The following is a 21146-nucleotide window of genomic DNA, read 5'->3' on the forward strand; positions in this document are numbered from 1 at the left end:
GATTGTCAGATGTTATCGGACAAATCCTGCCTTAATACATCACATAAAATATATCGTAAACAAACCTTGATTGATGGTTTATCTCACACATCAGACGTTTCCTGTCTGAGCTGGTAGTGCTTGACCAGAGCAAGCTGCGATGTGGATCAGACCTTTTTATGCTTTCTCCGTGAGGTTTAGAGCACAGTTCTTCATTAAACTATAATATGCTCTAGTTTCCCTTCTGATTTTACCTATAATCTGATTCATATAAACAGCAAAAACAGCACACACGCATAGCGCCCAGAGCGTTCATTGGTCAAGAAAGAGTGTGCGCTTGAGCCATGCACTAAATCAACAAGACTAAGTGTGACAGTAGAAAGATGAGGAGTCCAGAGAGAGATGAGGAAGCTGATATACAGTAACACAGAATACGCTTCAGGCTGCTTGAGGATATTACAGACAAACACGACAGACTGCTCTTGAGACAAATACAGAAGGACATCTCATTTAAAAACCCTACCAGAAGCTAAAGGAAACAGTTTTTCATTAAGAGCCCCTTGCATTATGTTAAAATGTCTGCTTAAAATTGGCAGCAGAAAGTCATGCAGTGTTCTGAATATCGTTTTAGCAATAAAATACAACATCTTACATCATACAACACCTTTGTCCTCAGCGACTGCTAATAAAAGCAGCATGATAACTTTGATATTAAAATATGTATATGAAGTCATTTAGCTGAGTGAAGTACCCAAGGGGACTTTAAAAAAAGGAGATAAACAAAGACAAAATGGTGCGTCGAGTTTGGATTCAGCATGTTAAATCAAAGACAATTACAACTGCGCTGCTCTGTCCCATGTTAATGAGCCCAGCTCTGAATGAAGGGATGAATAAATCATGGTTCAGAAAGCACATTGGAGACTCCTGCTTTTCAGAGCCTCGTGCCCGTATATGTGTGTGTGTGTGTGTGTGCGTTGATGGACCAGCAGAGCATCACGACGAACATCAAAGCAACTAGACAAAAGCAATTCATTCTTATATGTTCTCTGTTCTTAGGGCTGTGTAAGGTTATAATGGCAGTGGTCTGAAAGAGACAGAGAGGGAGAGCGAGAGAGAGAGAGAGGGAAAAGGGAGGGAAGGAGGCGCAGATGAGGACAGAGAGAGACACCGTATACAGAGCAGCGAATAAGACGACGATGAGAGGCACGCAGTGAAGGTGAAAGGACGAATAAAACACGAGGGATTGTGGACAAACAAAGATGACAGCACATGTCGAGGGAACAGGAGTCCAGATCCACTGCGGACTGTAAGCGGAGACTGTGTGAATGGGAAAGACTGTAGATCTGCTGGGTTTACGGAGACAGAAGTGCAGGGGATGATTGGGCTGCATGGGCTCTGCTGTTGGCATCGCTGCTGCTGTCCTAAACCGCTACGCTTCAGTCCCATTGATCGCACACAGATATGAGCTCCAAACACTCGTCTGACTGGATCCCTTACAGGTATACAGCAGTTTATTTGTGTTGAGCTAGTGTGTGTTTGCTTGGTTTATTTTGGTCTGGAGGATGCTGACTGGATAATGAGAGGTTGTTTGAAGGGGGTGCAAAGGTGGCAAAGGTGATTCTCTCGCCCTTGTTTGTTACATGTTGTACTATTGGATTTCTCATGCTGCTTGTTCAGAGCTAGTTTGTAAGTGTCTGAGCCACTGAGGTTTGTTTTTATCAGCTGTCTGATATTAAATGTTTTATACAGGGGTTTAATGGTTAAGATGGACCACCGGCTGCTGTAAATGTCACTGGTGCATTGTCGCTGCACCTTGGCTGTGTTTATAGCGATATATACATTCGCTTTAAGAAGTTTTTTCGAGGAGTTTCTTGTGACCTACGTATAATGTATGTCATCTTGCAGGCTATATATATATATATATATATATATATATATATATATATATATATATATATATATATATATATATAAATAAATATATATATATAAATAAATGGATTTTTTGGTGGAGTTTGTGAGAAAAAGTGCTCATGAATTCGATTAAATGGAGTAAAATTAAAAAATTCTGAGAAATTATTCATTCATTAATTTTCTTTTGGCTTAGTCTCTTTGTCAGAGGTTACCACAGTGGAATGAACCGGCAACTATTCCGGCATATGTTTAATGCAGCAGATGCCCTTCCAGCCACAACTCAGTTCTGGGAAACACCCATACACCAATTTATCCAGTTCACTTATAGTACATGTCTTTGGACTGTGGGGGAAATCAGAGCACCCGGAGGAAACCCATGCGAACATGGGGAGAACATGCAAACTCCACACAAAGAAGCTGGGACTCAAACCAGCAACCTTCTTGTTGTCAGGTGACAGTGCTAACCACTGTGTCCCCTCAGAGAGAAAGTATTACAATTTAAAATAGCTTTTCTGTTTTAATTATTATTTTTTTAATTATTGGAGGTTAATGACAAATCATTTCAATAAGCTGATTTGCAGGTCAAGAAAAATTGCTGATTATTATTATTAATGTTCAAAAGAGTTGCACTGCTTAACAATGTTGATGAAACAGTGATTTTTTTTAAACCAATTAAGAAGTGCAATTAAAAAATGTTCTGCCTTTTTAAAATAACTTTAAATGATCAGGGACACATTAACTACCATGTGCCCTTATTTGTACATAGTATTTTTGTATTTTTATATTTCTTCTTTGTATTTTTCTCTCTTAATTATGACAAAACCACTTGTATTTATTGTATATTTACATTCCTTTTGTCGTGTTTTAGTTATTTGTATACACCAAAGGTGTGAGCATACTGTAATTTAAATTTTCTGTACATGTGGCAGTTTAACGTGTGGAGTTGAGGATCCACAGGCAGTTTATTAGACAGAGGCTGTTTCTCAATTCCAAGAACGCAGAGAACAGACTAGTGTTCTCTTAGAGACCAGTCTTGCCAGGTCACCTCAGATGAACGAAATCGGGAAACTGCGAGAATGGAGAATGCGTCCTGTGAGAAATAGGAAAGAGCTGCATTCTTCCTGATGGTAACATGACCTTCACACGTTTTTAACAGAAAATTGTTTAAACATTACAGCATTCATACTATTTATTGTTTTTCCCCTTTTCAGTATATATAACATGCACAAAAACCTTACAGATATACATTGCACAATACAAATAACACAGAATTTCAGCAAATAAACACCCTTTATGTGTTTATGCCTTTATTAAGTTTTTCACATTTATGTTTACTTTCATCATCTCATTTAGGGAAACTCCTGAGATAAATAAGTTATGTCTCTAAACTTTAACAATAAACAGGTAAAAAATGCTGCGCTTCCCACCTCCCTTTTTCAGAATCAGCTGCAATGACTTCTGGGACTTTTCGAGCGAGTTTTGCATCTAAGTCTGCATCGACGCATCCTCGATATCAAGAACACATCAGGGAACTTTCATGCATCCTTCGTTCTTGTGGTCTTGAGGTTTTGGAACTGGTCAGACAGGCAACGGTCAAACAGGTGCAAACAATCTCATAGGGGTAATCCAGATCTGTAGTCAGCAAAGCAGGCGAATAGTCAGGACAGGCGTGAAAACAACGGAAACAATAAAGCAAGGCAAAGGATCAAAACATGACTAGACAAGACAAGAAAATGCTTCATGGTGTTACAATAACAGAAACCGCAAACTGTGTGGGAACAGGACAGGTGTGTTGTTTGGTGCATGACGGGATTTGTAGTTCATAAAGTGACAGAATTGTAAGCCTGGATCACTGGTGTTGATCAAAAGTTAAATTAATCAAAAGTGACAGTAAATACATGTATAATGTTAATTTCTGCATGATCACGTCACAGTCAACTGAAGGAATGACTGCCAAAAATTTAGGATTTAAATTTTACAAAATCTCTTTTGTATTTAGCAGCTGAAATTCAAGTAAATTATACAAATAAATTCAACGTTAATGTGTGGATGAGACCTTATCATTCTGCATTAGATCTTTGTTTATAGGCTTTAAAGACGTTTTTTTCTTCTTCTTTACACTTTGTGGTGGGCACACTCAAAATAATGTACATTTTGAGCCAGAATGAATGTTTGAATATCAACTAAAATTAATTGATGACTTTTTGTGACAGATTACTTTTTAATTAGAATATGAATTAAATAAAACCAATAGTTTAATATACGACTAATAATAAAACAGTGTTTTACCCAAGCTTATTTTCCATCCAATAGTTTCTGAGCGCGTTTGCATCCATTTTGCTTTGTTTTTAATGCTTTGTAATGTAGCATTGTAATCAGTGACATATGCAATACATGGTCTGATCACAGCAATTCGTAACACAGCCATGCTTTTGATTTCTATGTGCTGTTGGAGGCAGTTCTGCTGCCTCATTGTCATGGGTGCACAGCCTCCCCTGCTCTCTCATTGGCTCTTGGTTGCTATAAGTTACACAGGCACTTTCCTCCACTCTTTCTCTGAATGACTGCATAAGGGAGCACTTGCCGCTTGTTGCGGAGAGCTAAAGGTACCGCTCAACCTGCCCCGGAGGGTCTCAGACTGTCTCCGTGGGAGTGTGTTTTGTTTGTGAAGATCTGCCCTCTCCCACACCCCAGTTTCCTGTGTGTGAGCTGCGTGATTGTGACCTAAATGGATCTGAGTAACGAGCTTTGGCACTTGAGAAGCTCAAAGAAAGCGTAATGGAAATTCTTGTTAAGGAAGTGTACATGAGTCAGGTGTTGAATCTGAACCTGCAGAAAAAAAGTACTGCACATCTTACGTGTTTGCTGTGGACTGTAGGATTAAAATAATAATAATTAAGAATAAAATGAGTCTTTGATCATAATTTAATGACAAACACATGTAAGAACCTCTTTCTTTTGTGGAACACATTGTATTATAGTAAACAGCAAACACTATGATGTTTTTCAACCATAATCTGTTGTGGTGATTCAATAGCTGCTATGATGATAATACAACAAAACAAAACAAATTACTCTGAAGTTTTTTTACAACTATAGGGTATATTATACATCACAGTTTACTGTATTAAATCTAAATCATACTACAGTATTAATTACAGTTTATATATTATAAACTATAAATAGTATTTATATATGGTATATAACATAACATATAGTACAAATAGAATTTAAGTGTTATAATTAATATAATATATGCTGTACAGTATAATACATTTACTGTGGTTCAAAAGGGGTGGCACAGTGGCTCAGTGGTTAGCTCTGGTCGTCTCACAGCAAGAAGGTTGCTGATTTGAGTCCCGATTAGACCAGTTGGCATTTCGGTGTGAAGTTTGCATGTTCTTCCCGTGTTCACATGGGTTTCCTTCGGGTGCTATGGATGTTTCCCAGTACTGGGTTGCGATTGAAAGGGCATCCGCTGTGTAAAACATGCTATAATAGTTAGTGGTTCATTCTGCTGTGGCGACCCCTGATAAATAAGGGACTAAGCTGAAGGAAAATGAATAAATGAATGGAATATTGTATTTACTTCTCAAATATTATTTCTTGGGGAGATATTTTGATACTTTTGACAACAATAAACTTGTTTTTTTTCCCTGAATGATCTTCTTGTGTTTGTTACAAAAAGTAATACAATATTTTATTTTTTTGCTCAAGCTGTAAATAAGGCCTGATAAAAAGACCCTAATCATCCATCCATCCTCAACATGCAAAAATTAGTCTGGGATTAATTTTAATCATGATTAATATCTTTCACTACATTCCGAATTCAAATGATCTGAGATGATATCAGCATTAGTAGTGTTTCTGTACTCTGTCTTATTTGAATGTGGGTCAAAGATTAAAAGGGGTTTTAAAGCAAACTAGCATGACCTACATTTTTTTTTACCGTGATTTACAGAATCCAAAATGTCATTCTCTAAATGTCACTCAGTGACTAACTAAAATGTCACTCAGTATAATAATAGTTTATATACCAAAGAAATCTTGTCAGGCACGTATCATTGATGACATAAAAGAATCTATTGTTATGGATCACAGTGCAGCCACGAAATGCTAATTGATCTTTGGTCATTTTAAATATTTATACTTGACACCCTTAGGTTTTAACGTGTTAGCAAAAAGATTAATCATTTAATAGATAATGACACTAATTTAGACACTAATGGCATGTAGACATACACAAAAAAACACTTTTTAAGATTTATTTTTGGCCTTTTTGCATTTATTATTATAAGACAGTAATCAGACAGGAAGAACATTGAGAGGACGTCTTCTAATAACAACAGTTTATAATAAGCACAGTCTAAAAAATGCTGGATTATGTAATAATCATTTGGGTCAAATATGAACAAGCTAAATTTCTGTCAGATATGAACAAATTGAACTATTGGGGTAAAATTGGGGTGAATTTAAAAAAAAAAAATCTGTATTTGACCCAAATTTCAGTTGAAACATCCCATGATTTTATGGTGTGAAGATGCACGATTCTTTCAGTCATTTTTTTAACATTTTATTTGCTGAAAGTTCTTTGCCACTTTAAAGTTGACTGTTTACTGGAATGTAAGCTTTTTTGTTTGTCAAATCTTGTTGTAAATTTGATTTGATAAAGATACCAAAATGGCATGCTTCATAGTTGACCTATAAATTTTAATTATACAGACTGGATGCTATAAGATGTAAGTTTACTCAAAAAAAGAAAATTCTGCTATTAATTACTTACAAATTAAGATGTTTTAGTTGAATCTGAGAGCTCCCTTATCCTCAATAGACAGTAATGTTCTTGACTAATTTGATAAAAAATGTGAGGAAAAAACAGCCCCAAAACAGATCACACAGTATGCCATCAGTGGTTCAATCAGTGTGCCATCAGTGCCAGTTTTTAGCAACAAAGGGTCATTCTGAAAACATAGCCCTATATGCAGAGCTATATATGGCTGCATTTAATCTTTTAAACAAATGCTATGGGCTGCTATGATGCCGTTCCTTTAATCGCTGACCGTATACAATACTACCAGCTGACCGCTTACCTCCGTATGGACAGCTTTTCCGCTGTCACCAGTTTGTCCGATAGCTCGACATGTACGTCAGCAGACTTGAGACGCAGAGCGGAGTTGACCGCGACAATGGTGTTCGAGTCTGGTGAAGAACAGTTCCAGAAAGCAGGTAAGACAAAAACAAAAGCTAAAAGATAAAATAAATAAGTAAATAACAGTCAGAGAATGTGGTAAAATCTGAAAACGTGGTACAAATCAGGTGAGAGCTTTCTTTTTTTCTGGATTGCTTTTTAAAACACTGCGGTTGGGTTTAGGGAAGGGGGTGGGCGGGTCAATCGATGCTTTTGAAAACACTATTGGTTGGGTTTAGGGAAGGGGGAGGGAGGGTGATTGGTTGGTTGGCAGCCTCCGGTGGATTTACGTGAGAACAGCACACGAATGGCACTCGCGAGAGAAATTTGACATCTGAAAAAGCATACACTCTGGTGGATTTGCGAAAACAAACACTGCAAAAAACATAGCTCCTGAAACCTATTTTGCTTTCTACATATTACTTTGGATGATCCTGTTCTTTGTTTCAAACCGAGGAAGTCGTAAATGGGCACCGGGGGGCGATTGTGGGGGGACGGGACACTATATACTGCAGGTCAACTATATATATATATATATATATATATATATATATATATATATATATATATATTGTCATGGATTGGTCAGGCTCTCACGACCCCCACTCACGAAGATCACCATCACCTGACTTCTAATGAGCACACAGCTGCATCACATTCACGAGCACCAGATAAAAGCACAGCACTCCAGTCGCTCATTGTCCGGGCTCGTCTCGACGAAAGCGGACAACTGAGCGACCACTCAGCGTAGTCATCCTCAGCTAAAACAAACGATTTACTTACCTGTTCTCTTTGTATTCCTCCTAGTCTTCCTGGTCCTCCCGAATCGTCCTGTCTTCCAGTCCTTCCAAGTCTGTGTCATCCTCTGTCAGCTGTATCTGGTGTGTGCTGTCCATCCTCGTGTATTCCTGTTACCCAGCCACGGAGGAAAAGACCCCAACATCATTCCTGATCCTCCTGGCTATCCTTCATGTGCTCCTTGTTGTCATTTAATAAACACCCTAACGTTTCCTTACCTCTGATCTCCTGTCCGCTTCATAACAGAAGCCCGGACCCTTACGACGACAAACATGAGCACCCCCGATCACCTTCAAGAGCTGGTGGACCAGTTGAAGCGGATTCTACGCCACCAGCTCACTTTCCAACGCACCACCAGGCACCGAGCACTTCCGCCTCCACAGTTTCTTCTTCGGCCCTCCTTCCAGTCCCATGGCCCGACCAGCGCCCTACTCAGGCGGAGCGGGGGGAGTGCAATGGTTTTCTGTTACAATGTTCCCTCATATTCGAAATGCAACCTTCTCTATATCCCACAGATAAGTCGAAGATCGCCTACATCGTATCTCTACTCTCTGGACCTGCACTTAAATGGCTGAGACGATCTGGAACCAAGCCGGGCCGGTCATGAATTCCATCACTACCTTCACGGAGTATTTCAAAGAGGTGTTTGGACGTTCTGATGGGGAAGTAGCCGCTGGAGAGCAGCTGTATCAGCTAAGCAAGGTACTCTATCTACACAGGAATATGCTCTCCGGTTTCGCACTCTAGCAGCTGCAAGTGGATGGAATGAGAGATCGTTGTTGACCACGTACCGGCTCGGCTTGGAACCCACTCTCCGAATCCAATGGCCACATTAGATGATACAATGGGTCTGGAGAGATTCATCCAACATTCTCTCCGATGTTCCGATCGTCTCCGTTCCTATCAACAGGACACCATCACCCCCTCGTCTGCCTCCTCCAATCGCCTGAGTCAACAGCCTCTCCAGAAACCAGAACCATGGATAATAGAGTCTGGAAGACTGACATCAGCGGAACGGAACAGAGGGGGAAGGCTGACCGGGGTCTGGTCTTATACTGCGGTGTCAGTGGACACACCCGTATGGAGTGTCCCCTTCGTCCCATTCGGACTCCAGTGAGTGTATCCAGTACGAATATTGAACAATGTAAACCACTTACTACCACCGTACAAATAACTACTGGCCTCTATTTCTCTCCTTGTCACAGCCCTCATCGACCTCCCGGGTTCAGCAGGGAACTTCATCTCCCAATCCCTTCTGTCGTCAACTCCACCTCCGTACTGAGGCGTCCTCGCATATATACCAGATACAACCGATCACCCAGGGCACTCGATCTTCGACCCGTATCCATCGACAATGCGAAAGACATCCTTCTCAATTGGGTGTACATCAAGAGAGGATTCAATTTCTGGTTCTGGAGGGTGCAAATATGGACATCATTCTATGGCGGCCCGTGGCTGGTGAAGCACGATCCCATCATCTCTTGGGGCACAGGAGAGATAAAGAAATGGGGATCTGGATGTACACCTGCTGTTTTCCAAATCTCCCTCTTCAAGGTCGGAACCCCATTTCTTTGTTTGCAACATCGGTCGAGAGCCCTCCTGAGAAGCAGTCTATCCACATTCCCTAAGGAGTACAGCTCCTTCATGATGTCTTCTGCCCAAGAGAGCTTCCCAGCTACCGCCGCATCGGCCATGGGACTGCGCGATCGACCTAGTTCCAGATGCCCAGTTGCCAAGAGGTAGGATCTACCCGCTCTCGCTTCCAGAGAATCAGGCAATGGAAGATTACATAAGGGAGGCTCTGAGTCAGGGGTACATACGTCACTCAACAATCACCAGCCGCCTCAAGCTTCTTCTTGTGGCCAAGAAGGACGGAGGGCTGCGTCCATGCATCGACTACAGGGTCCTAAATAACGGTACAGTAAAATACCGATATCCCCTTCCTCTGGTACCAGCCGCTTTGGAACAGCTCCGAGAAGCTAAAGTCTTCACTAAATTGGACCTCCGCAGCGCGTATAATCTGATAAGAATACGTGAGGCGGGACCAATGGAAGACAGCATTCGTGACCCCTACTGGCCACTATGAATATGAGGTCATGCCTTACGGTCTGGTCAACGCCCCCTCCGTATTCCAAAACTTCATTCATGAAGTCCTCCGGGAGTTTCTTCACCACTGTGTAATAGTGTACATAGATGACATCCTCATTTACTCCCGGAGTGAGGCCGAACATCGCCAACACGTTGCGGAGGTCCTACACACATTGAGAGAACATCACCTCTACCTCAAAGCGGAGAAATGCTCATTCCACCAGAAGTCGATTCATTTCTTGGGATACATCATTGACCAAACCGGTATACGTATGGATGGGAAGAAAATTGAGGCTGTTCTATCCTGGTCAGAACCCACTTCCATTAAGGAGCTCCAGAGGTTTCTTGGGTTTGCTAACTTTTATAGACGGTTTATCAAGGACTACAGCAGGATTACATCACCTCTCACTACTCCTCAAGGGTAAACCCAAAGGACTGGAGTGGACCAAAGAAGCAGCCGCAGCCTTCCGCCTTCTTAAGAAGGAGTTCACAAGGGCCCCACTCCTGACTCATCCTGACCCAAATCTTCCTTTTCGTGGTGGAAGTGGACGCATCCACCACCGGCGTCGGGGCAGTATTATCTCAACATCATGATACACCGCCCCGACTGCATCCCTGTGCCTATTTCTCTCGGAAGTTGAGCCCGGCGGAGCAGAATTACAGCATAGGAGACAGGGAGCTTCTAGCAATCAAGCTAGCCTTGGAGGAGTGGCGTCACTGGTTGGAGGGAGCCAAACATCCGTTCCAGGTGATCACAGATCACAAAAACCTCCAATACATCAAAGAGGCCAAGAGACTATGTCCACGTCAAGCCAGATGGTCACTTTTCTTCTCACGTTTTGATTTCTCCATTTCCTATCGTCCAGGACCCAAGAATCTAAGAGCAGACGCTCTCTCTCGTTTACACGAGCATCACGATCATGAAGAACTCCCACGAAGATTCTTCCCGAACACATCTCCATTTGTCCGATCACCTGGAACGCTCCTCCAGTCGTTGCCACTCCGGAAGCCCCTGCTCCGCCGGGATGCCCTCCTCATCGGCAGTTCATACCACCTGAACACCGGGTAGATCTGATCCACTCCTTACATACCTCGCTAGGCACTGGACATCCAGGGATCAACAATACTCTCTCGCTAGTATCCCAACGATTCTGGTGGCCAAACATGGCAAGGGATGTGAGGCAATATGTTCAGGGCTGTAAGGACTGTGCCCAATCCAAGAGCCCACGTCATCTACCCGCTGGAAAGCTCCATCCCTTGCCGATTCCGAACCGTCCCTGGTCACACCTAGGAGTGGACTTTATCACTGACCTCCCTTCGTCAGAAGGTAATACCTGTATTCTAGTCATAGTAGATAGATTCTCAAAGTTTGTCAAACTAATCCCTCTGAAAGGTCTTCCCACAGCCTTTGAAACTGCCGACAATATCTTTAATCAAGTCTTCAGGTCATTTGGTATTCCAGAAGATATTGTGTCGGACAGAGGTCCACAGTTCATCTCACGTCTATGGAAAGCCTTCTTCAAGCTCCTAGGTGTGGCCGTCAGCCTCTCTTCTGGATATCATCCCCAAACCAACGGGCAGACAGAGAGGAAGATTCAGGAGGTGGGACGGTTTCCTGAGGACCTTCTGCAGTGGTCACCAGAACTCCTGGAGCCAGTATTTGGGCTGGGCAGAATATGCCCAAAATTCACTGCGGCAACCCTCCACCGGGACTCACGCCATTCCAGTGCGTCCTGGGCTTCCAACCACCGCTCTTTCCCTGGGATGGCGAACCATCTGATGTCCCCGCAGTGGATCACTGGTTCCGGGAGAGCGAGAGAGTCTGGGACGAGGCTCATCAACATCTGCAGAGGGCAGTCCGTCGAAGCAAGGTAACCGCCGATAGGAGAAGGTCTGAAGAACCCAGATACACACCCGGACAAAAGGGTTGGCTATCCACCCGGGACATACGCATGCGACTGCCCTCTCGCAAGTTAAGTCCCCGATTTGTTGGTCCCTTCACCATCGTGGAACAGGTTAACCCCGTCACCTACAAACTACAATTACCCTCTCACTACCGTATTCACCCTACATTCCACGTATCACTCCTGAAACCCTATCACGATCCTGTTCTTCCCTCCACAGAGCCTGACCACGAAGAGGAACCCCCTCCTCCACTGCTCCTAGAAGAAGGAGCCGTCTACGCAGTGAGGAGATCTTGCGTTCCCGACGTCGTGGTGGCCAGTTGGAGTACCTGGTGGACTGGGAAGGGTACGGCCCCGAAGAAAGGACATGGGTTCCCAGAGCTGATATTCTCGATCCTAGTCTCATGGTGGAGTTTCATGAGAGCCACCCTGAGTTCCCAGCGCCTAGAGGCAGAGGGAGACCACCACGGCGTCGGAGGTGTCGGCCCTCAGGAGCGGGCCCTGGGGAGGGGGGTACTGTCATGGATTGGTCAGGCTCTCACGACCCCACTCACGAAGATCACCATCACCTGACTTCTAATGAGCACACAGCTGCATCACATTCACGAGCACCAGATAAAAGCACAGCACTCCAGTCGCTCATTGTCCGGGCTCGTCTCGACGAAAGCGGACAACTGAGCGACCACTCAGCGTAGTCATCCTCAGCTAAACAAACGATTTACTTACCTGTTCTCTTTGTATTCCTCCTAGTCTTCCTGGTCCTCCCGAATCGTCCTGTCTTCCAGCCTTCCAAGTCTGTGTCATCCTCTGTCAGCTGTATCTGGTGTGTGCTGTCCATCCTCGTGTATTCCTGTTACCCAGCCACGGAGGAAAAGACCCCAACATCATTCCTGATCCTCCTGGCTATCCTTCATGTGCTCCTTGTTGTCATTTAATAAACACCCTAACGTTTCCTTACCTCTGTCTCCTGTCCGCTTCATAACATATATATATATATAAATATATATATATAAATATGTGCATAGTTGACCTGCAGTATATAGTGGCCCGTCCCCCTGCCATAGCCCCCCGGTGCCCATTTACAACTTCCTCGGTTTGAAACCCTATACACAACTCCTTAATATTGATTGTAATGCAATAATGTGCACCTTTTGTAAAGCTACTTTGAAACAATAATTATTGTGAAAAGCACCTTACAAATAAACATGAATTGAATTCTTTACTGCACAGTACTTGTGAACATGCACCCTATACTGACACTGAGAAGAATAAATGTTTAGGTTGAATATAATCGTTATTTTAGTTTTACGTGCACACAATAGTATTATTGTAGCTTGATAATCAATACTTTGATTAAACAACTGAATTATGGTTGATTTTGAGGATTTTCTTTTGGCATCTTTCTGAACGTTGAAGGATTTGATAACCTTGCTGTCTATGGAGAATGAGAGAGCTCTCAGTTTCAGTGGTTTGGAACGAGATGAGGATGAGTAATTAATAACATAAGTTTAATTTACGTGTAACCTTCAAGTGTCTTTTGCTGTGAAAACAAACAAACAAACAAACAAACAAACAAACAAACAAGTTGTAAGAAATATTATTTTGTAGGATTCTTTGTGTGTCAGTAGTATTTCCTAAGGCTTTAGGAAGTATTATGATAATCAGTATATAATCAATATAAAATTTCTTATGAAATACAAGAATCATGCAAAGATTCTGTGTATAATATTGTCCTTTAGAGCTGTGGTTAGTAGAATTACTCATATGTGAATCCGTTGATTTCCATCCAAATAAGAAAGTAGGTCAATAATTAGACGAGCAGCAGTAGGGCGATCTGCTATTAAGTGTCTTGCTCACAGGCAGATTGGAAGTGCAGCAGGATCTGAATGTCAGCTTTTGTCCTAGTGTTCAATATCTTTATGTTTGCCACCTCCTGTACAGTACATAGACTAAATGTCTAGGGAAAGAAACTGCGACAAACGTGCCCTTCTCTTACATCTGCCTCAGTCCTTTGGGCTCTGCCTGTTTTGGTCATGACGTGATGGGCATCTCCTGTCCAGCAGAAGGGGCTTACTGTGAAAAATATATAGAGCTTCAAGATCATGCTGGCAAAGCTGGAGGTCGCCTCAGCTGGCCCTTCTGCATCACAAACACTCATTTCATAGCCAGTCTAATAGAGAGGTCTGGTAGGTCACAGGCCCTGCACATAAACACGCACACACTGAAAGAAAGAGAGCTCGCTGGAGGTTAAGGACCTTGTTATCTACAAACATTGAAAGATAAGTGCTGTAGCCAGTTTTCCATTTGAACATGTTCATGATAATGCGCACGTACATTAAAATATGTTTTTTTTAGCAAATAGTTTTGACTGTCTGCAGATCCCACTATAGTCTGGATTTCGCTAGTGCAGACAATATTCTCTAAACAACATCAGTGTTTTATTAGATAGCTGAGTAATGTATATAAGAGAGAGAGAGAGAGATTGAAAGAAGGATGAAAGAAGTGTTTTTGCTTTAGAAGCGTCCTTCACTAGGCTGAAAAAAGTTTGAGGCAGTTTCCTAGAGCTTTAATTCATGTTTTTTTTTTTTAATTTTCCGCACATTCAGTAAATTGCAGCAGATAGTTGTGAAAAGAGAGAATCAATTCAAGAATTTCATTGCCACCAAGAAAAGGTGTGGAAGAAAGATGTGAAAAGATCTGGTACTAAAGAAAAAATTCCATAATTCTAGTAATTCTTTAAAACTGCTTTGAAAATGTTATTGACATTCTGCATTCGTGTGAGGTAAATGTGAAAAATTCTTCTGCATAAATGGTGAGGTAGTGCAGTGCTGCTTAAAAACTGCTCAAATGGATATTGGGACTAAAAAAAATCTGTCCTCTTTTAAAATCTGTATGAAGAAATGATGAACTGAAGTAGATTATTCAAAGTCTTGTCATGTAAATATTGTTTTGATGGATGCTGAGATTTTAGAATGTTGTTTTGTTTTTGTACTTCTATTTTGTAAGGGAAAAAATATATTTTTCAGGTAAATGCACAGCTGAAGTAGTTCAATACAACACTGTATGTGTGGTATTTATTGAAAAATAAATAAATGGCCCACAATCAATAATTTCTTACATCATATATTTTTATATACACCATATTTTTTTTGTATAATAGTCAAAGACTATCACTGTAACACACACAAGTGTACTAGATAAAAACACATGACTGGATGCATTGCCAGCATTTTTTAAATTCCAACTGATGCATTCATTCATTCATTTTCTTTTCGGCTTAGTCCCTTTATTTATCTGGGGTCGCCACAGTGGAATGAACCACCAACTTATCCAGCAAATGTTTTACGCTGCAGATGCCCTTCCAGCCGCAACCCATCACTGGGAAACCCATACACACTTTTCATACATACATACACTATGGACAATTTAGCCTACCCAATTCACCTGTACCGCAGGTACTGTGGGGGAAACCAGAGCACCCGAAGGAAACCCACGCAAACGCAGGAAGAACATGTGTTCTAACTGATGCAGTGTATAGCATTGCATTTTTATATATTCCAGGATGACAATGGCTCAAATTGTGATAGGAGACTTCATTTTCACAAATGAATCTTCCACCACTTGATCTGAATCCCACTGGACGTGTTGTAATAGTTTTTAAATCTTAGTAAAAAGCTGTATACTTAAATTCACTGCGTACACTGATGGAGAAGCAGGATTTTATATGAACCGACTGAGTGCTATATTCTTAATTATATATGTAATAATCTTTAAATTAGGTCTTAAAACCAGTTCAATGTGAATGCACATTTATTTAAGCTATCTTCATCAAATTTAAAATATTAACTCATGGAACACTTGGCTTTCAAAGCATATTTTATTCTAGGTCATTACATGAATATTTTCCTGTGTTTGTATATGGAAAAACAAATATTGAATACAATATAAAAATGTTTCATACTGTATAACTCTTTATATTTTTGAGCATGAAACCCAGATGGACCACAGTACAGCTCAAAGTGTCTTCTTTCAAGTGATAGCTATTTGTTGTCTGTAGCTCACTGGGGTCAAGAAGTATTACTATTTAAAGTTAGGTAGGTATAAATCCCCAAAAGTGAGTGCTGGCTAACAGGTCAACACAAAACTTAATTGTTAACTTTTCATCAACTCACAAACCCCGAGCAGTTCCCTCGCAAATCCTACTAATGTACATTTGTCTTTTGTTAACATTATATTTCATTTTTTCAAGGACAAAAATAGGCAAACCATGGCTGATTCCAATATACACACAGTTAAATGGTTAAAGTCTGCCAAAAAGGAAAATGCTGTCATATATTACTCACCCTCATGTCATTTTAATCCTCTGAGACCCTTATTCATCTTTAATATTTTTGGTTCATTGCCTGCACTTTAAACATCTTAGGAGGACTGATGTTGTCTATAGAGGAAGACGGAGCTCTCGGATTTAATCTAAAATGTTTTCATTTTTGTTTCGAAGATGAACAAATGTCCCAGGGAGATTGTAATGACAGGTGAGAAAAGAACAGAATTTTTTCAGGTGAACTAATCATTTAAACACCTACATGTACGTACACACACACACACACATATACACACAGGCACACACAAAGTGAATTGTCACTCATCAGTGAAGCTTGATGGCGAGGGAGAGGAATTCTACTGCACATTGCAGGGAGCTGTCGGAACATATCAATTTATCTTTCATCCCTTGTTGACCCTCATTATAAGAGCTCTGTTTATGTCATTATCTGCCAATCTGATGGGAACTGACACCCTTGACTGCTGACATTAGGCACTGCGCTATCTGCAAGTGTTCATTTGTGTATTGTAGCTTTAGAAGGGTGATCACGAATGTGTGCGCATCAGCGTGGCTGTTTCTATATGCTGAGGTTTGTGAGTGTCTGTATTTGAGAATGAGTGAGTGCATGTAGACATGTGTCTTCCAGCTCATGTGCATCTGTGATAAAAATGGTGCCAGTGCTGGCAGCCCATAGAAAGTGAGACTCACAGGTTTAAAAACAGGAAAGTAGAAAATTTGCATTCTGTGCAGCTGGGTGCTGGATTATCCTTCTGAAAGAGAGAGGAAGAGATCCATCCATCCATCCATCCATCCATCCATCCATCCATCTACTGTTTTTATCTATCTATCTATCTATCTATCTATCTATCTGTCTGTCTGTCTGTCTGTCTGTCTGTCTGTCTGTCTGTCTGTCTGTCTGTCTGTCTGTCTGTCTGTCTGTCTGTCTGTCTGTCTGTCTGTCTGTCTGTCTGTCTGTCTGTCTGTCTGTCTGTCTGTCTGTCTGTCTGTCTGTCTATCTATCTATCTATCTATCTATCTATCTATCTATCTATCTATCTTATCTATCTATCTATCTATCTATCTATCTATCTATCTATCTATCTATCTATCTATCTATCTATCTATCTATCTATCTATCTATCTATCACACAGAAATGCTAACTGACCCAGCCGAGGCTCAAACCAGCGACCTTCTTGCTGTGAGGTGACACTGTGTCACCCATTTGTAATAAATTCCTGTAATTACACTGTGAACCATCCCTTACACCATAACCCACTCTTAATCCCACCCATACCACCAAACCTCTCCCTAACCTTACCCGTGTCCCACCTCAATAAATCGGTGGGATATATTATGAACACAGTAAGTACATTGTATTTATTTTTGATGCAAGTACATAGTAGTTAAGGCCACCTAATATAAGTGGGACCCTATAGGGTACAAAGACTTATCTGATTAGCACATTTGTGTGTGCTTTATAATGTCAACAAGAAAAGAAATGCCTGTGGTGTTCTGAACTCAATCTGCTTTTCTCCCATGACATCCAGAGGGGAGCCAAATCAAACCGAGAGCAAACACAGCAGAATTCTTGTATTTGTATGAGTGCATCTCTGTGGTCTGTTTGTAATTATTTTCCTACCTAATGCGCCCAGGTTTTGCGTTACAGATTACAGAGCACCACTCTTCCACACCACTCTTGATCTGTCACACTTCTTCACTCCGCATGGCCCACCGCAGCCACAAAGGCGGCCCTCCATTGCCATTTAATTAACACAGCTTTTGCCTCAGCAATAACAGGCGGCAGAAATGCATAAGGGGGTCTGGAGTGAATGTGTCATGGCTGATTAAAGGGAATGAGAGCAGGGACAGGCAGAGCACAAAGGCTTCACCAAAGACCTCCCTCCTCACAGGACCTGAAAGAACACAATGAGTCATAGGCATGATCAACACAGCAGCGCTGCCTGTGTCCTTTGAAAAAAACATGTTCATACGTACTATTTATATACTCTTCTGCCCACATTTTAGGTTTAATGGCCAGTGAATGGAGACCAACTGCTGGGTTTTACTGAAATAATAGTGTGGCTAGACATTAGAGCTATTAATGATACATGAGCTTGCTTGAATACTAATGCCATGTCGTTAGGGAAAGACATGAACAGCAGGGAATTGAGTCTGTTGATGAAATCAATGTTTCATTATTCTTCTCTTGATACTAGACAGTTGAATAGGATATCTAGTCAGTTTGCTGTTTTACTCAGTTTTTTTGGTGTGGCTTTCCATTAATCTTATTTTTATCTTTTTTGCAGCACTTTGGATGATGAGGGCACAAATCTGCGACAACAGAAGCTGGACAGACAGGTGAGTCTTCCTTTAATTTACTTTCAGCATTGCGTAAGGCTCTGCTTTAAAAATACAGTTGGACAGAATTATTAGCCCCCCTTTGATTTTTATTTATTTTTTTCTTTTTTCCTTTTTTATATTTCCCAAATGATGTTAAACAAAACAGGGACATTATCACAGTATGTCTGCTAATATTTTTTATTCTGGAGAAAGTCTTGATAATTGGATTTATTAAATTACAGAATCTAAAATTATCTAAAATTAATATATATATCATTTATTTATTTATTTATTTATTTATTTATTTTTTAATTATTATTGTAATTTTTAAAAATGTTATTAATCTTTATTTTTATTGGTGTGTAACAAGACAATACATCATAGTATACATTACAACATACGAAAAATACAGATTGTCTTATTTTTTTTATTTTCCCACCATACCCTCAAAATAAAATAAATTAAATGTATGAATTATTAACAAACATATCCTCTGAAAGAAAAATAAATAATAATAATAATAATAATAAATTAAAAATAAAATTAAAATAAATTCTTAAAAAATAATAATAATAAATGAGCAAGTTTACGATAAGAGCAAAAATAAAAATAAAAATTATAAAGTTCACATTAAGGAGTCAATATTTCCTTTTTTCAATTATTTACTGTGTATTAGGTCTGATATCAACTGAACAGGGTAAGCCTTTGATATAGTCTAACACAGGGTTCCAGGTCTTGTAAAAAGATTTGAGAGATCCTGCTAATATTGATATTTTAACCTCACACGGAGCACCAATTAATGTAGTGATAATTGGATTTATCAATATTAATATCAATACCAATATATTGATTTTTAATATTTGCTAAATCCAATTCAATTCAATTCACCTTTATTTGTATAGCGCTTATACAATGTAGAGTGTGTTAAAGCAGCTTCACATAAAAGGTCACAGTAAATAGGAACAGTGTAGTTCAGTTTGTAGTGTTTAAGTTCAGTTCAGTTGTGCTCAGTTCAGTGTGGTTTAATAATCACTACTGAGAGTCCAAATATTGAAGAGCAAATCCAACAATGCGCAGCTCTACAGATCCTGAACCATGCAAGCCAGTGGCGACAGCGGAGAGGGAAAAAAAACTTCACTAATGGCGGAAGTGAAGAAAAAAAAACCTTGAGAGAAACCAGGCTCAGTTTGTGCACGACCATTTTAATTTCTCCGCTGGCCAAACGTCTTGTGCAGAGCTGCAGTCTCAGTGGCGGAGGCTGGAAGCTGGCCTCAGCGAAGACTCGTCTGTCTCTGGAGCGTCACAGGAATCAGTCTCATGTTCTCCACTCTTCCATGACCATAAATCCAATAATCACTACAGATTTGGTGCCCCGTGTGAGGTTAAAATATTAATATTAATACCAAAATATTGATTTTAATATTTGTAAAAATCAAATTATCACTACAGTCTTTTTTGTTTTATTTCAGCTAGAATAAAAGCAGTTGAATTTTTTTAAAAAAACAATTTAAGGTCAAAATTATTAGCCCCTTTAAGCTATATTTTTGATAGTCTACAGAACAAATCATCGTTATACAATAATTTGCCTAATTACCCTAACCTGCCTAGTTAACCTAATTAACATAGTTAAACCTTTAAATGTCACTTTAAGCTGTATAGAAGTGTCTTGAAAAATATCTAGTCAAATATTATTTACTGTCATCATGGCAAAGATAAAATAAATCAGTTATTAGAAATGAGTTATTAAAACTATTATGTTTAGAAATGTGTTAAAAAAAATCTTCTCTCTGTTAAACAGATATTGGGGAAAAAAATAAACAGGGGGGCTAATAATTCTGACTTCAACTGTATGTGCATTTATAAATATCTAAAAACAAGCAGTAGAAAAATGAGAGACAGATCATTCATCGAGGAGTTACATCACAGTCAGAGACTTATTCTCAAGACAATTAATAGAAAACAGCTTTAAAATGTTTCCATTTGCCATCCCACCCCTTTCCCTTACTGTTATGAAGCGGACAGGAGACAGAGGTAAGGAAACGTTAGGGTGTTTATTAAATGACAACAAGGAGCACATGAAGGATAGCCAGGAGGATCAGGAATGATGTTGGGGTCTTTTCCTCCGTGGCTGGGTAACAGGAATACACGAGGATGGACAGCACACACCAGATACAGCTGACAGAGGATGACACAGACTTGGAAGGACTGGAAGACAGGACGATTCGGGAGGACCAGGAAGACTAGGAGGAATACAAAGAGAACAGGTAAGTAAATCGTTTGTTTTAGCTGAGGATGACTACGCTGAGTGGTCGCTCAGTTGTCCGCTTTCGTCGAGACGAGCCCGGACAATGAGCGACTGGAGTGCTGTGCTTTTATCTGGTGCTCGTGAATGTGATGCAGCTGTGTGCTCATTAGAAGTCAGGTGATGGTGATCTTCGTGAGTGGGGGTCGTGAGAGCCTGACCAATCCATGACAGTACCCCCCTCCCCAGGGCCCGCTCCTGAGGGCTGACACCTCCGACGCCGTGGTGGTCTCCCTCTGCCTCTAGGCGCTGGGAACTCAGGGTGGCTCTCATGAAACTCCACCATGAGACTAGGATCGAGAATATCAGCT

The 21146-nt window shown here is 40.6% G+C and overlaps 1 protein-coding gene across 2 annotated transcripts in view; it reads left to right on the forward strand.

The window, feature by feature from the left end:
- tub (TUB bipartite transcription factor) overlaps window positions 1–21146 on the forward strand; it is a 159283-nt gene that overhangs the window by 81010 nt on the left and 57127 nt on the right. The window contains exons 1-2 of one of the 2 annotated variants that reach the window (XM_056461468.1): window positions 1151–1478; window positions 18500–18551. In XM_056461468.1, coding sequence (XP_056317443.1) covers window positions 1441–1478; window positions 18500–18551 — 90 coding nt within the window. In that variant the 5' untranslated portion in view covers window positions 1151–1440. Of the gene's footprint in view, window positions 1–1150; window positions 1479–18499; window positions 18552–21146 lie in introns of those variants that run through there. The other variant, XM_056461467.1, reaches the window with a different exon arrangement.

Source organism: Danio aesculapii, chromosome 7 (genome assembly GCF_903798145.1).
Source record: "Danio aesculapii chromosome 7, fDanAes4.1, whole genome shotgun sequence".
In the NCBI taxonomy this organism is placed as follows: domain Eukaryota; kingdom Metazoa; phylum Chordata; class Actinopteri; order Cypriniformes; family Danionidae; genus Danio; species Danio aesculapii.